This window comes from Phocoena phocoena, chromosome 6 (genome assembly GCF_963924675.1).
Source record: "Phocoena phocoena chromosome 6, mPhoPho1.1, whole genome shotgun sequence".
Taxonomy (NCBI): domain Eukaryota; kingdom Metazoa; phylum Chordata; class Mammalia; order Artiodactyla; family Phocoenidae; genus Phocoena; species Phocoena phocoena.
In genome coordinates, this window is record NC_089224.1 from 16,481,637 (window position 1) to 16,497,048 (window position 15,412).

The 15,412-nt window shown below is 60.2% G+C and overlaps 1 protein-coding gene across 2 annotated transcripts; it reads right to left on the reverse strand.

The window, feature by feature from the left end:
• Positions 1 to 8,464: 8,464 nt before the first annotated feature.
• FGF17 (fibroblast growth factor 17) lies at positions 8,465 to 13,556 on the reverse strand. Of its 2 annotated transcripts, none has more exons than XM_065879318.1 (5): positions 13,525 to 13,556; positions 13,319 to 13,355; positions 10,136 to 10,280; positions 9,795 to 9,901; positions 8,465 to 8,758 (listed from the first exon to the last, which is right to left on the reverse strand). In XM_065879318.1, the coding sequence occupies exons 1-5, from the start codon at positions 13,554 to 13,556 to the stop codon at positions 8,465 to 8,467; spliced, it is 615 nt and encodes a 204-aa protein (XP_065735390.1). The 2 variants fall into 2 exon arrangements, with proteins under 2 accessions (XP_065735390.1, XP_065735389.1); XM_065879317.1 differs by having other exon boundaries at positions 10,136 to 10,313.
• Between the last annotated feature and the right edge of the window lie 1,856 nt (positions 13,557 to 15,412).

The window sequence follows — 15,412 nt, forward strand, 5'->3', positions numbered from 1 at the left end:
TGACCCCTGGGAGCAGGGGAGGGAGACCGGCCAGCTGACCCTGGCCCCAGCACGGCCTCCTCTCCACCTCTGTGCAGACTTGCCTACCTAGGCAGCCCTTACTGTTGCCCTGGTAACCGCTGCCCACAGCTGGTCAGCTGATGGTATCAGCTGTCGTTGGGGAAATCTAGAATCTGGGGAGGGGGCTCTGGGGTATCTGAATGGAAAAACCACAGGGGGGAGGGTCTTGAGAGGACAGGTGAGGGTGTGCCCTGGGACCTCTCTCAAAGAGACGAGGACGGGTAGGGACAGGAAGGGGGGGATGTGTCTGGGTTAGTGGGAGACAGAGAAGAATGAATCCTGAAGGATGGGCTCCAGAAAGAAAGGAGAAATGAAAAAGGCAGGTAGCCGAGTGGCTGAGGAAGGGTGGAAAGAATCTGGGCTTAGCTGCTGCATGTACGGCAGAGGCGGGAGAGGGGCCCGTGGAAAGGTACTAGAAAGCCTGGGAGTGGGAGAGAAACACAGGATCCATCGACCCATGAAAAAAAGGCCAGGAGATGATGCAGGAGGAGGTGCACTTTTGATGTGGCAGGAGCGGGCCACAGCCTTAGCGGAGGGGAACCAGGCCTTTCTGGACAACCAGCCCGGCCTCTCAGCTTTCTGCCCCTTCAACCCCACCCTTATTGCCCTGTCCCCACCCTAGTGCTGCACAGCCTCCCTCCCCCTCTGCAGGAGACCAAGTGCCAGGTAGCCCTTTAGGATTCCTGATTTTCCCACTATCTCGGTTCCTTCCCTGTTTTCATGCGCCACCCACCCCCCAAGACCCCATTCCAGGATATTTGCCTTCCGGTGCAAGGGTCCCCAGAGGCAGGGCTGGAATGAGCGGTTGCCAGGAAGGACAGCTGTGGACAGGGGCCTGGAATGAGGTGGCTCAGGAGGAATGGATGGGAGTCGCTGGGCTGGGAGGAGGGGGGCATTCCTCAGGGAAACAAGCACTCTGGATAGAGTGGGGAAGCCTAGGGGAGAGGGCAGGGGGAGGGGGAAGGGAGGGGGTCTGCGGTACCTTCAAGGGCCTGGGGCGTGGGGCTCGGCAGCTTCCTCGGTGACATACACCTCCATCCCTCAGCGCATCTCCTCTCCGCCTCCCGTTGCCAAGACAACCTGCCGGCTCAGCCGAGGAGGCAGCAGCGGCAGGGAGGGGGGAGGAGGCGGCTGTAGCTCTTACTGCCTCTTCTTCAGCAATGGAGGGAGGGGGCCTCGGTGCCGGGGTGGGGGTGGGGGAGCTTCAGGAGCCGGGGCTCCCACTGAGCCCCCCCAACTCTCCCGTTCCCTCTCCTTCCGTAACGCTCTGGGATTGGCTCCTGGGGCGGCCTAAGGAGAACCTTAATTCAGGGCCAGATAGCAGGCCGGTCTTGGGAGGCACTTGGCCACGTCCCCCATTCCAGAAAGCTCAGCGTGGAGCTGGGAAGAGCGATAGGAACAAGGGAGGGATGGCTTATGTTGCAGGGTCGTAGGGTGGTTTCTGGCAGGAAGGAGAGGCCCCGGGTGTGGCTAGGGTGGGCATGTGGGCCATGGGCTGAGAAGGTCAGAGCCTGGGACAGCACTCTTCCAGTCCCGAAAGGCCCATTCCCACGGCCTCTCACTCCAAAGGCATGTCCCTCCAGGGGCGGGAGAGCACCTTGGGCAGAATAGTTCCCCTCAAGCCAGCCCTGGAACCAAGGGGACTGCAGAGTTAGGGCTCCCTCTGTCGACCTGAGGCTTGGTAGCTGTCAAGGTCATTCCTTGCTGAGGGATCCTGGGGTGGGGGGAGGGTGTTGGGAGGGACGTGGGAGGGCACAGCCAGGCCAGAAGACCCTTCCCTCGCCTGCCAGGCTCTGCCTCCTCCTCATCTTTGGCCTCGCCCTAGGAGGAGACGTACTCTGCCTCTAGCCCCCTCCTCCTGGGAAGACCCCAGACTCCTCAAGGCCAGCTGAACGGTCGGTCTTCCTGCACTGCTTGCCTGCCACTCCAGTAGGCTGGGAGGACAGGGTAGGCACAAGCTTCCCCCCAGAAGCAGGCAACCCTGAATACCAGGTGCCTGTGAGCCCAGGCCCCGGGGTGGGCTTCCTGGGCACGGCTTGGCCACGCCCACCCCAGCAGGCTGCCAACAGGACAAGCGTACCTTTACGCTCAGGAGCACCTTCAGGCTCGAGGATGGGCAAGTGCGTCCACAGCAGGGCGCTGGGGCTCCTGCCCCTCTCAGGCGGGTGGTCCCAGGCCCAGGATACCTAGTTCTTGGCTCTTTTCCCCAGCAAGGTCACTGCTGCCAGATGTCCTGACCAGACGCTGGCCCTGCCGCCTGTCCCCTCCCCAGGGGCTGTGCGTAGGTTTCTCTGTCCTCTCTCCGTCTCACTCCATTGCCCCTGCCCCGCCCCCTGCACCGACCTGCCCGGGGAGGTCTAAACATTAACTCCTGGAGAGGCTGACTGGGCACCTGTGCACCTAAGAAGGGACAATGACAGAGAACTGGGCCAGCAGAACAAAAGAAAGGACGAGGGCCTCCAAGTGACCCTTTCCCATCAGTCTGGATGACACGTCCCCCACCTCCGATCACTGGACTGTCTGACTCCTGGACCCCAGAGCCTCAGCCCCAGCAGCTGCACCAGACCAGCCTCTCCCCTGAACCCCAACCCCACAATCGCGTCTGGTCACTCCCCTTCTTGAAGGCCCTCACGGTCTCCTCCTGTCACAGCAGAGACCCAGCTCTTCATAACGTGGCCCAATCCTTTCCTGCCACTTCTGGCTGCAAACTTTCAGTGCTAGCCAAGCCGATCTACTGCTCGCCCTCCCACTCCCACAACAGACCTCACATTTTCCTGCCTTGAAGCCCTTCTTCCCATGCTGTTTTCACTCTCAATATTGCCCCCTGGTGGGTCTTCTTTGCTGACGGAAATCCTGCTCCTATCTTCAAGGTCAAGCAAACCCCAGCCCTTCCCAGTGCCCCTGCCCCACGTACATCCCAGAACCCACCGTGCCTGGCTGAGGAGTGGGGAACATCCCACTCGAGGTGTTAAAAGACAGGTGAGAGGGCTTCCCTGGTGGCGCAGTGGTTAAGAATCTGCCTGCCAATGTAGGGGACACAGGTTCGAGCCCTGGTCCAGGAAGATCCCACGTGCTGCGGAGCAACTAAGCCCGTGCGCCATGACTGCTGAGCCTGCGCTCTAGAGCCTGCGTGCCACAACTACTGAGCCTGCATACCGCAACGACTGAAGCCCGAGGGCCTAGAGGACATGCTCCGCAGCAAAAGAAGCCACCGCAATGAGAAGCCTGCGTGCGTACCGCAAGGAAGAGTAGCCCCTGCTCGCCGCAACTAGAGAAAGCCCGCACGCAGCAACGAAGACCCAATGCAGCCAAAAAAAAAAACAAACAAAACAGAGACAGGCGAGAATCTGGACTGTGATCTTGGATGAGTTAACATCTCTCCATCTAAGCCTGCCCACACACAACATGGGAACAATCTCACCCCGCAAAATGAGGGGCTGAATGTGAGCACACCTTGCACACTGCCTGGCACATCTCTGGAGCTCAGTACACAGCAGTGTCCTTATTTTCTCCCCTTTCACTCTTTGGGGATGTACCAAATGCTGCTTTGCTATCTTAGGGGTAAGAGACAGATTTCCAAAAGTCCTCAAAAGAACTGCCTTTTTATGGGTTGGTCCCCCCCAATTAAATTTCAAGTGTCTTGAGAGCTTGACAGGGGATGACACACTATCTTGTCCATCTTTTTTTATTAACCAAAGGGCTAGCACATCGTCATACATTGTAGGGAATACACAAATATTTGGATTAACTGCTTAGGACCCCTCCTGCCCAAGTCCTCCTAAGGATGGAGCTTGGAGGCAGGATTCTGGCTTCTCATCCTACCTTCTACCTTCAGGGACCACAGGGTGCTGGGCCAATGGCCAACGACTTCTTTCTGGGTCTTCAGTTGGGTTATTTCCTCAAGAAATACTTATTCTGTGTAACGTACTGTGCTGGGTACTGTGGGGGATGCAAAGACTGACTAGTTCTACATCTGAGGCCTTTGCTGTCCAGCGGAACCGTGACACGAGCATAGATATGTACAGTTCTGGACGAGCTGTGATATGTGCCTTAAGGCCAGGGCAAGTCAATGGCCGGAGGGTCTGGGGGCAGCAGAGATGGCCACTGCCCCTGGGAGAGTGAGGGGCGTCTGTAGAGCCGAGGACATGGCTGTGGTCTGGATGTGCCAGCATTCTGGAGAAGGGCAGGCAAGGCAGTGGGAAACTCATGAGCAAAGATGGGCCCTACTAGAGAATAGACTTGAGGATATGGGGAGGGGGAAGGGTAAGCTGTGACAAAGCGAGAGAGAGGCGTGGACATATACACACTACCACACGTAAGGTAGATAGCTAGTGGGAAGCAGCCGCATAGCACAGGGAGATCAGCTCGGTGCTTTTTTGTGACCGCCTGGAGGGGTGGGATAGGGAGGGTGGGAGGGAGGGAGACGCAGAAGGGAAGAGATATGGGGACATATGTATATGTGTAACTGATTCACTTTGTTATAAAGCAGAAACTAACACACCATTGTAAAGCAATTATACTCCAATAAAGATGTAAAAAAAAAAAAAAAGATGGGCCCAGCAGGAATTCCCTGGTGGTCCAGTGGTTAGGACTCCGTGCTTCCACTGCAGGGGGCAGGGGATTGATCCCTGGTTGGGGAACTAAGATCCCACAAGCTGTGTGGTGTGGCCAGAAAAAAAAAAAAAAAGATGGGCCCAGAGTGTCTTTTGGACTGCAAGCGTTGCAGTTTTTTTTTTCTTTCTTTCTGTTTTTGCAGTACACGGCCTCTCGCTGTTGTGGCCTCTCCCGTTGCGGAGCACAGGCTCTGGACGCACAGGCCCAGCAGCCATGGCTCACGGGCTCAGGCATGTGGGATCCTCCCACACCGGGGCACGAAGCCGTGTCCCCTGCATCGGACCCCTGCATCGGCAGGCGGACTCCCAACCACTGCGCCACCAGGGAAGCCCCAATGGCTGCAGTTTTGCCAGCGTTCTTGAGGGGAGCTGGAGGGACAGGGCTAGCAGGGGGCCTTGGCACGACTGGGCAGGGGTTTGAAAGCCATGCTGAGTCTGTTAGTGATGGTGTGACTCGGGCAGAGCTGTGGTAAGGTAAGGTGAGCTGAACAAACTATGTGATGTGCTGAGGAGTGTATGTGTGTGTGTGTGTGTGTGTGTGTGTGTGTGTGTCAGGAGGGAGAAAGACCGCTGAGAGAACTACCGCATTCATTGAGACAGATCCCAGTGAGGTCCGGCCGTGGTGCAGGGTTCCAGAGTTTGGAGGAGAAGGCAGTCGTGTGAAAGGGGGTGACAGCTGACATGCTGGTTTGCTCAGGGAGAGGAGAGAGTGACAGAGATCTCGGGGCATGTTTCTGTGAAGAGGGGCCAGGAAAGAGAAGAGTCCGCGAGCCAGAGAGAAGGAAGAAAGGACCGCCTAGGGCAGGTGAGGGAGGAAAGAGCTTCAAGGACAGGTGGTCCCTCGTAGCTGTCCAGGGCTGTGATGCTGAGGCTGGGTGACTGGGAAGTCACAGCCAGCGGAGTCTGAGGGACAGGGTTGACTAGAGAGACGTGGCGAGGGCTAAAATGTGAATGGATTCCCGCCCCCTGCCACCGCCCCGACTTCCTGCTTCGGCTCCCCTCTGCCTCATCTGGCCGTTTGGAGGACAGGACAGAGAAGCCAGGATCTATATGTAGGCTATTCTTAGCCAGAGTTCTTGGTAATCCTAAACAGGCATAGGATTTGAGGCACGCTGCTGCCGCCGCCGCCCTCCCCCTGTCACACCCTCCCTGAAACGGATGTGTTCAACTCACCCTAAGTCTTCCTGCACTGTGTCCATCCCTACCCGCCCACCTCCTTGGAGCTTTAGGGCGCCCAGAAGCAACCAGGGTTGCTGTAGCCATCAGAGGTCCACGGGAAGCCTCCTTCCTGCCACACACACTAGGAGGGATGGGGAGACTTCCCCAGAGCATGAAGAGGCACCCTGGTTATGGAGCCTGGAAGCACCAACAGCTGGGGGACCCAAGGCCACAAGCGGGCGTCAGAGCTGCTGGGCTCTGGCTGGGGTTGGGGCAAGGGCCCCGTCTGAGATGGCACAGGCCTCCAGAGCGGCCTTCCTCTCTCACCCTTCCCCGTCCTCTGTCCCTCCCTGCCAGGTCTCACCTCAGAAAGCAAGAAAGGAAACAGTGAGGGCTTTCTGGAGCTGTCCCCCAGAGGCCTGTCTGTGCTGGGGAGGTCAAAGAGAGGGAGGGAGGGGCCGGAGAAAGGCAGAGAAGAAAGGGGAGGCGAGACAAAGGGCCCCATCCACCTTTGAAGCTGTCTCTAACCCGAGCCGGTGGTGGGGGGGTGGGCCTGAGCTTTAAAGAATGTCTCAAATTCCTGCGGAAATCAGAGGGCTTGTAAGAGCTCCCCCTCCCCGGCACACCTCCTTCCCAGCCCCCCAAGTCCAGTCCTCCACACCTGGGGGCCCCGACCCTTTGTCCTCAGGTAATTGCTGGGCGTCGCCCCTGCGTGGAAAATCCCATTGAACTCGCCAGTTATCAGCTGTGGCTCCAGACCACCCTCCCTACACTCTCCCCACCTCCCCCGAAAACGACCCCCAACACGTTTCCCGCAGTCTTCAGCAGGATTAAGACTCTTTGTGATTGGGGGGGAGAGGAAAAAGCAACCTGGTGAAAAGTGATTATGACAAGCCGGAGGGAGAATGGCCTGGGGCCTGGGGACCTCCCTCTTGGCTGCCGCTGTCTAAATTGCCTCGAGTTGGGGGTGTCAGCCTTGGCTCCGGCCCTCACCCAGGGAGAGGTGAGTGACCCCCTCGCGTCCCCCAACTTGGACTACGCGCCACTCGCCTCCCCTTTTGACTAAACCAGCCCCCCCCCCCCACAGCTTCCCATTCTTTCTTCATTTTTAGGCCACTGTTGGGAGAAACGGGAAGAGATATCGTTCATCCTCCTTCTTCTCTCTCCAAAATCCCCCTCCCCAACATTTTCTCAGAAAGAGGAGGGAGGGGAAACTGAGGCTGGGGGTCCGTCCGCAGAAGAGCGGGCTCAGTGAGGTGTTCCCCGTGAAGAGCAGAGGAGGGGCGCTGCTAGGAAGGGCCTCCCCAGTGGACAAAATTAAAAACCGTGGCAAAGGAGGAAAGAGGCGGGTTTTATGGCCTCTTAGCTCCACTCCCCAAATGCACACCTGGAGCCGTCCGGAAAGCCCCCCAGAGGAGCTCTGGGCGGGGAGGGGGAGGGGGAGGGGGAGGGGGAGGGGGAGGGAAGAGGATTGCCCCTCCCCCCCGCCCGCGCCCACACCCCGGGCCGTCGCCTCTAATCGCCTTGTCCCCCCAGGTGTGGCCCCCGCCCCGCCCCCCCGCGGGGACCTGGGCGCACTGTACGCGGTCTCGCCCTCCCTCCGCTTCCGCCCGTCCGCGCCTCCTCCCCCACCCGACCTCCTCACCGGAAAAAAGTAATCTGGCTCCCGGCGAGGAGGCTGCAGCGCCCGCGGCTGCCCGGCCAGCGGCCCCGGACCCGGCCCCGGCCCCGGAGGCTCGGACCGGCCCCAGGATTGGGGTTTCTGCGCCCCAGCAGGTAGCACGGGACGCGCGGTGCCAGCCAGGAAACCTGAGCCCGCGGAGGAGGGGCGCGCCCCGGGCCGCCAGCCTCCCGCGGGGCGGAGGTGCGGGCCTGCCGGGCCATCCCTTGCCGCTGCTCCTGCCCCCTTGTCCTCTGCCCCTGCGGGGACGTGCGGGGCCCGGCCTGGCCTCCACCTGCCGCGCCACCCCCGGGCCTGCGCGCCGGCCTCCTCTTCTCTCGGAGGAGCAAGTTTGTCCCCAGTTCAGCTTTGCAGTTGTTTCCCCCACCCCCCCCACCCCGCTTCAGATAACCCGTTTGCAGGAAAATGGTTTTATTCCGGGGCTGGGAGTTGGGGGAGAGGGTGCAGGCCTGGGCAGTGGAATGTGAAGAATGGCCAGCCCTCTTTTTTTTTTTTCTCCCTCTTTTTTTTCCTGAAACCAAAACAAAAGTCCCTTCCTACAGTCTGGCCAGGAGGAATTTGGAGGTTGGGGGGCAGACTGAGGGAGACAGGGGCAGCAGAGTTCGAGGAGAGCCACCTCCAGACCGTGTCTGCAGAGCCTTGAATCCGCTGACTTTGCCCACTTGGTTCAGGGGAGCCTGACCTCGGGTTATTCTACCTTCCCCTTCTGGGGGGCCTGCCCCGCCCCCAGGGGGCCACGCCAGGGTGGGGCCCTGAGGAGCCAGCCCGGGTTAGTGGCAGTCCTCCACCTTTCCGGTGGGGGGGCTCTGATGCTCGGTGGTCCTCAGCATCCTCCTTGGGGCCTCTGGCTCCCCTGCCTCCACCCCAGCCCTGTCTTTGGATTAGGAAGGGAAGGGGATGGGAAGGCCCATGAGTGAGGGGCGGCTGCCCGCCCCCCCGGGGTTGTCCCTAACTATGTCAGGGGCTGTGGCCTCCGAGTGCGCTTGGTCCGGCGGGTGGGGGCTGAGCCCACAAACTCGAACTGCTTCTGCCTCTCGGCATGGTTGGGAAAGGGCAGCTGGCCCTGGTAGAGGCGCTTGATGAAGTGAGCCTCTCGCTGGTTCTGGCGGCTGCGGGAGGCCTGGCGGGGCCGGCCCTGCCGCGTGAAGGCCATGAACCAGCCCTCGTGCCGTGCATTCTGGAAGGCTGTGTAGTTGTTCTCCAGCACGATTTCTGTGAACACGCAGTCTTTGCTCTTCCCGCTGGGCTGCAGGGGAAGGAAGGGGAGTTTGTCCGCCTACCCTGGCTGGCTAGTCTGCCTTATGGACCTATGTTGTAGGACCAAGGAGGGAGCGACAGGGGCTGTGAGCCCAAGAATTCCTGCCCGGTGAGACGGGCACCCTGCCCGGTGAGAAGGGCACCCTTGTTGGAGAGGCAAAGGAGGGGGCAAGGAGCAAGCTTTGTTGGAGTCAGATCTGAACTTAAATACAGCCTTGTCATTTGGAGGTTGTACACATTGAGCAAGGTATTTAGCCAGGCTGAGCCTCAGTTTACCCAGCTGTTTCATAAAGATCAAGGTAACTGCAGTTCAGTGCATATCCAGTGGGCACTCGTATATAGGAGAATGTTCCTTGGTCTGCGTGAATGGTGTTGCTGGGTGGAGGGGAGGGACGCGACAGTCTGATGGAAAGAAGGGGAAAACGTCTGTAGAACACCAACTGTGTAAAGAGCCAGGCAGCCACCCATCTGGCTCTATAGATAATCTTGACACCGTGCCCATTTTACAGATGAGAAGCCTGAGACTTGACAAAAATAAGCAAATATTTGAAAACAGCCAGAATCAGAAGCCAGGATTGGCTGATGCCAAAGGAAATGGAATTCTCCCTGCACAGCAACGCTGGACCCACCACTGTAGAGAGTGTAACTAGTGGTTACATTAGTAGGTGGTTAGCACGAATCTTTTTACTTGGAGCCTGAGGACCCCACTGACCTGAGGGGGCGTGGCTTCTGGCCTCTCAACCCTGATCAGCTCTTAGCCCTCAACACAGAGGCTGTGACGTGATGTAGGTGCTAAAATTCTTCCTCATTGTTGCTGGGAAAGTACCTCATACATCAGAGCCAAGGATTCTTATGGATCAGCCAGTGTCCTCAGAGGGCTTCTAGACCCACAGGGACTGGAGAGACCAGAGAAAGGCCGAGCGGTGGGGTGAGAGCAGGAGACATCAGAGCCCTGGGTGGGGCCCTGCATGCTGCAACCCCAGGAAGACGGATTCGTTCATGACTCCCTGCCCTCCAGGCCTCACCTTCCCGATGAGCTTGCCCCTCTTGTTCATACAGATGTATTTCTCGCTCTCAGCTCCCTTGATGCGCACTCGGCTTCCGAAGGTGTCTGTCTCCACTATGAGCTTGGCTGGGGGTGGGGCGGGGGAGAAAGACCTCTGTCCCTCGGGGCTGCTGGCCCAGGGGTGTGCAGGGAACGCCTACCAGCCTGCCCTCTGAAATTGGGTGGGGGGCCCTCGGGGCCTCTCCTCCTAGAGGCTTCTCCCTGCTCTCCCCCTGCAGCCTCCACCCTGACCCGTCTGGGGATGGACCAGGCAAGGATGGGTAGGGGTGTGGGTGGCCTCCGGTGAGGGCTGGGCCTCACCAAACTTGTTGCCGTCCTCAGCGGTGGCGGAGATGCGACGCCCAGTGACCTGCACGTGCTTGCCGCTGGTCCGGCTGTAGAGCTGGTACTCGCGGATCTGCCGCCGGCTTAGCTGGTCCGTCATGGCACCCTGGTCCCTCACGTACTGGTTAAAATTAGGAGACGGGTGATTCTCCCCCTTTGCGGTTACCAAGGGAAAAATAGTGTCAATTTGCTTTGGGTGACACCACCGCAGGTCCATCCAGGGGAGGGGTGCGGAGGCAAGTGTGGTGGGGCAGGTCATTTGCCCTGAGAAGTTGAGGTGCAGGGGGCATCTGGCCATGACCTTCCCAGGCCAGTGTGTGAGCCAGTCATTGTGACTTGGCTCTTCGTCTGCCCTGGAGCACAGGACTGGTAGCTGCCCAGCTCTGGGGACACTTGGTGATACAGCTCAGGCCTGGAATCACGACTCTGGGAGCCGGAAGGAACATTCAAGCTGCTGGTATCTAATCCCCGTGGTCTAGGGAGGAAGCTGCTGGTATCTAATCCCCGTGGTCTGGGGAGGAAGTGCACAGGGCCGCACAGCTGATTAGTGGCAGACGCCTGTCCAGCCTCTAGGACGGAAGCTTGTCTCCTCTCCAAAACTCCAGGGGCTTGGCTCTGTTAGCCAGGGTGACCAGATGTCTCCCCGGTCCTCCGCACTGGCCTCAAAGGAGCCCACGCCCAGCACATGCACACACACACGTGTGCACGCGGACGCACACACATACGTGCACACACAGCAGCTGGTCTGTTAAGAGTCACTGGAGACCTTTTGGGGGGCTCTAAGACCCTTCTCTGTAGGCTCCTGCAGGGCCCCTGGAAGCATTTCTTTATAGCACTAACAAAGGACTCCTGAGCTCACGCCCATCTCCCCTGCCGCTCCCCCTGGGTGCTCAGGGCCCTCAGAGAAGCCAGTGCCCCTTCCAGCGTTCCTCCCCCTCTAGGGGTGAGGCGCCTCCTTAGCTGAGGGCGGTGGAGGCGGTGGTGAGAGGTGCCCTCAGTGGTGGCCCCGTGGCTGCCCTGTGAGGCCACCTGCGTGTGCCACAGTGTAACAGAGGCTCGTGGCCAGCCGGGGGTGATGCTACCGCCCACTGCTTCCAGGGGAGTGGAGAGGGGACGTTTCCATCCGCACACGATACAAAGCCAGGACGAGTACCTCCTCCGGGCCTGGTGTCTCCTTACCCATCTGCAGTGCTGAGTAGGAGAGAAACAGACCACTTCCTGCCCTCTCTCTCCAGCAAGGTGCAAACCGGGATGACGTTTCCCAGCCGCTGGTGACAGCCTCAGCTCTAGCACTAAAAAGTTTCTCCATCTGGATCCTGCTGGCCTGTGCTGGGACAGCCTTTCCCTGCCCCATATCCCTAAGTCCGCCGTTATCCCAGGCCCAATCGCAACCAACCGGACAGAGCTAGACCCAGACCAGCATCTGTGAGGGGCCTCTCTCTCCTGGAGGGAGGGGTGGGTAGTATCGTCTTTGAGGAGCGGGGAGGTGAGGGAGCAGCTCCAGGCTACCATTCAGCAGAACCTGCTCAGGGTTAACCCTTCCCGGGTGTCACTGCCCAGGTCCGACCCTGGCTCATCCACAGCCTGGATTCCCAGTCTATGAGGGCAGGGTCTGCCCACCCCACATCCCGCCCTGGGAAAATCTGAGGCCAGCATTTTGGGTGGGGGACCTGCCTCCCTGCCAGGGGGTGGGGTCCGGCCTGTCCCCAGCCCCCCCCCCCCCCCCCCAGCCTCCTGGCCCAGGTTCAGGCCCTCCGCCCCTCTTGGCGGGCAGCCTCCTTCTGGCTGTCTGTTCCAGGTCGGGAGCAGAGGGCCCCCCCGAAGCCCCCTCCTCTACTCGTCCCCCTTCAAGCCCTGTACAAAAGCAGTCCCACGCCCCCCCCAGCCCACAGCCCACAAGTCGCTCTCCCCGCGGGACCTTGCTTGTCCCTTTCATGTTCCCGCTGCAGGGGGACCTCCCCTTCCACTGCCGCAGACAGCTGCTTGTCAGACGGCCCCTCAAGCATGGCTGCGGTCCGGCCTGCTGGCCCCCCCTCCGAGGGGGGGCGAGGGGGCACTTCAAGGGGGAAAGGACAGCTTTGCCACCTTCCCCGGGTCCTGAATGGGGCCTCAGCCAGGCCATAAACGCCGGCCCGCCGCACCATTGTGCTAATTCCCCCTCCAGAACAGGTTGGGCCCACCCCCAGACCCCTCCCGGCCAGGCTGGGGGCTTTCTTCTTGCTCTCCCTGGATGTGTGAAGCAAAAGGCCTGGAACGGGGGCTAGAGCAAAAGGGGGAAGGAAAGGGGGGGTTGTCTCTCCCTCTCTCCCTCCCACCCCCCCACTGCTTCAAAGGCAGCCCCTTTCCCTCTCCCAGAGAAAAGGCATTTACCTTCAAAAAAAGTCCCCACTGGATATGAAGAGAAGCGGGCCTCTGGCCTGGGAAAGCCAAGGGATCTCTCCCCAGAGCGGTTCTGGACCAGTGCATTTTAATAGCTGCACTTTTATGGAGGATCACAAAAAGGGACCGAGCCTCACATAGGGGGCTGAGGCTGGGGCGGGGGGGGGGCGGGCGCTGACTTGGGGTGGGGGGTGTGGAGAAGCAAACCCTGAATCTCATCCCATACAAACCTCTTCGGGCTTGACCTCATTGCCCTGTGGGTAAGGAGTCGCCCACCCTGGCTGGGCATTCTGACTGCCCACGCGATCACCCAGGACCGCGACCCACAGGACCTCCGTGTTGGTGGGAGCGGGGTGGTGAGTGGAACAGACAGGCGGTTTTGCGTGGAAACCTGTCCTTCCAGGTACTTGCAAGTACAAGCCTCACCTGAGCCATCACCTCCGCCCTCTTCCGACCACTCCCGGGCTCCATCCCTCAGGCTTGGCTGCCCCATGCGCTTAGCCTTGGGGGGAACACAGTGTGGAGGGATGGAGGGAGCAGAAGAGACCCCAGGGCAACACGGGAGGGGTGTCAGAAGGAGGGCTGAAATAAAAACTTCCGTCAATCCCCCAATCTGCTGTGGTCCCTTCTCCTACCCCAACCCACCGCCCCCCCAAACCTCAGAGTCTTCTGGACTCCGGGAGAGGCCAGGATCTGCCTCTGTCCACGGAAAGGAGACTGACTGCCCCAATCGGTAGTGTGGGAGAAACGGGGAAAAGCTCGTGGGGGGCGCCCGCCTACCTGAGTTTGACAGCAGAGAATCAGCAGCAGCAGGCACCTGTGTGGGAGACGAGGCGGCCCGGGTGTGGGTGCCAGCAGCCAGCCCCGGGGCGCAACAGGCACCCACCCCTGCCCCACGCGGTCCGTGTGCGAGTCCCAGGAAGATTGGGTCTGCCCCCGGGCTGGAGATGGCAACAAGACGGCAGTCCGAGAGGTAGCGCACTTACAGCGTGAGGTTGGGCAGGCGGGCGGCTCCCATCGCCGGAGAGATTTCTTGGGGCCGTTGCCCTCCTGCCCCCAGAGTCAGGAGCAGATGTGGGCAGTCCCTGGGGGCAGAGTCCCAGAGAAGCCAAGGTCTCTCCAAGCCACAGGTTTTCAGTGGGGAGAGGAGAGAAACGGGAGGAGGAGGAGAGAGGAGAGAAGGGAGGAGGGCGAGGGGGGAGGAGGGCGTAATTGGGAGACTGAGGTGTGAGGAGTCCACCTTCCTGGCCAGTGAGACTGCAAAGCAGCTGCTGGCGGGGGTCGGTGGGGGGTGCTGTCAGCCTCTCTCTGGGATACCCCAGCGCAGAGGATGGAGCTGCTGGAGGCTTCTAGACCCAGAGACTGGCTCCTGCGTTCTTACTGACCCTCACGGACCCGACGGCAGGGCCCCTCCTCCCCTCTCAGGGCAAGCTTCTCCTGCCCCACCTCCCCTAGGGTGAGCTGCAGGTATCATTCCAGGCCTGGGGTCGCTGGGTCTGGGTCTGGGGGTGGAAATTCCCAGCAGCAGCCTTAAAAGGAGGCGCCTCCCTCCAGGGGGCAGGAGGTGGGCTTGGCTAGGAGCGTAGCTTCCACTGCCTCTGTCATCCCTTACTCCCCCTGTCTGCTGTCTGGCCACCGGGAAGGAGGGGTTAAGGCTGTCCCGACGGGCATCAAACAGTGGGCGCCACAGCTTGGGGACCAGGGGTAGGGAGGCAGGTGCGGGTGGGGCCGTAGAAGGACCCCATGGCATCGAGGAGAGCGGGTGCACTCGTACCAGCCGCTTTCCTCCAGGCCTTGGCCGTTTCCTCTGGGAGATGGGCACAGTAGTGCCTCGGATGTTGGAGGACCCAGTGAGATGGCTGCACTGAGGCAGAAGTCAAAGGTATATGTTCTGGGCCTCACTTGTCATCCCCCCCACGACAGCAGCCATCCCTAGAACCTCCGGGAGCTGGGAGGAACCCAGGGCCTCCTCCCTGCGGCCCCTCAGCAGCGGTCTGGGATGAAGTGCCCAGCGGCCTCTTCTTTTTCTAACCTCCGGTCCCACGCTGCTCTGTACCACACCAGGTATCACCCCATTCTGCAGAGGAGGAAACTGAGGCACACGGTAGGTCGTTTGCTCAGGATCACCCAGCTAGTGAACGGCATAGCCAGGTTTCCAAAGTCCATGCTCTTTCTCTCCCACACAGATTCCTTCTACTGTGCCCACGCCTGCCGGGGCCAGCATAGCGCCCACCCATGATGTCCCAATATTCCTGGTCCTGGAAGCTGATGACCAGGAACTCTACGCGGTTCCTTCCCCGCAGAAGGTGGCTGATGGTGACTGTAGAAGGGGGCTAGTGCGTAGTGGGGGAATCTCTGAGGGAAGCTTACACCTCAGCTCTGGGCTCCCTGGAGGTCTCAGTGCCTCCAGGATGGGAAGAGAAGGGGAAATGCTGGCTGTGGATTTATTTACCTAAAGAGATGAGTGGGAGGGCGAAACTCTCACCTCCAGGCCTCCTTCTCACCTTCCTGAGCTAGATCAATCCACAAAGTTGTCTGCCACCCCTCCCCACCCACCGACAAGCAGGGACACCTCCAGCCCACCCGGTCAAGCTCCACACTTGGCTCCCAGCTCTGCCCCAGGTGCCCCGCTGGGGGCTCAAGGGTGAGTTGAGCCTGAGCTGGCCTGGGGAATGCAGGGTCGGCTCCGGCCCTGACCTTTGTAACTAGGGGTGTCCCGGGTTGGAATCAGTTGGAAAGAATGTCAAAACTGGAAGAGAGGGCTTCCCAGGTGGCGCAGTGGTTGAGAGTCCGCCTGCCGATTCAGGGGATACGGGTTCGTGCCCCGGTCCGGGAAGATCCCACGTGCCACGGAGCGGCTGGGCCCATGAGCCA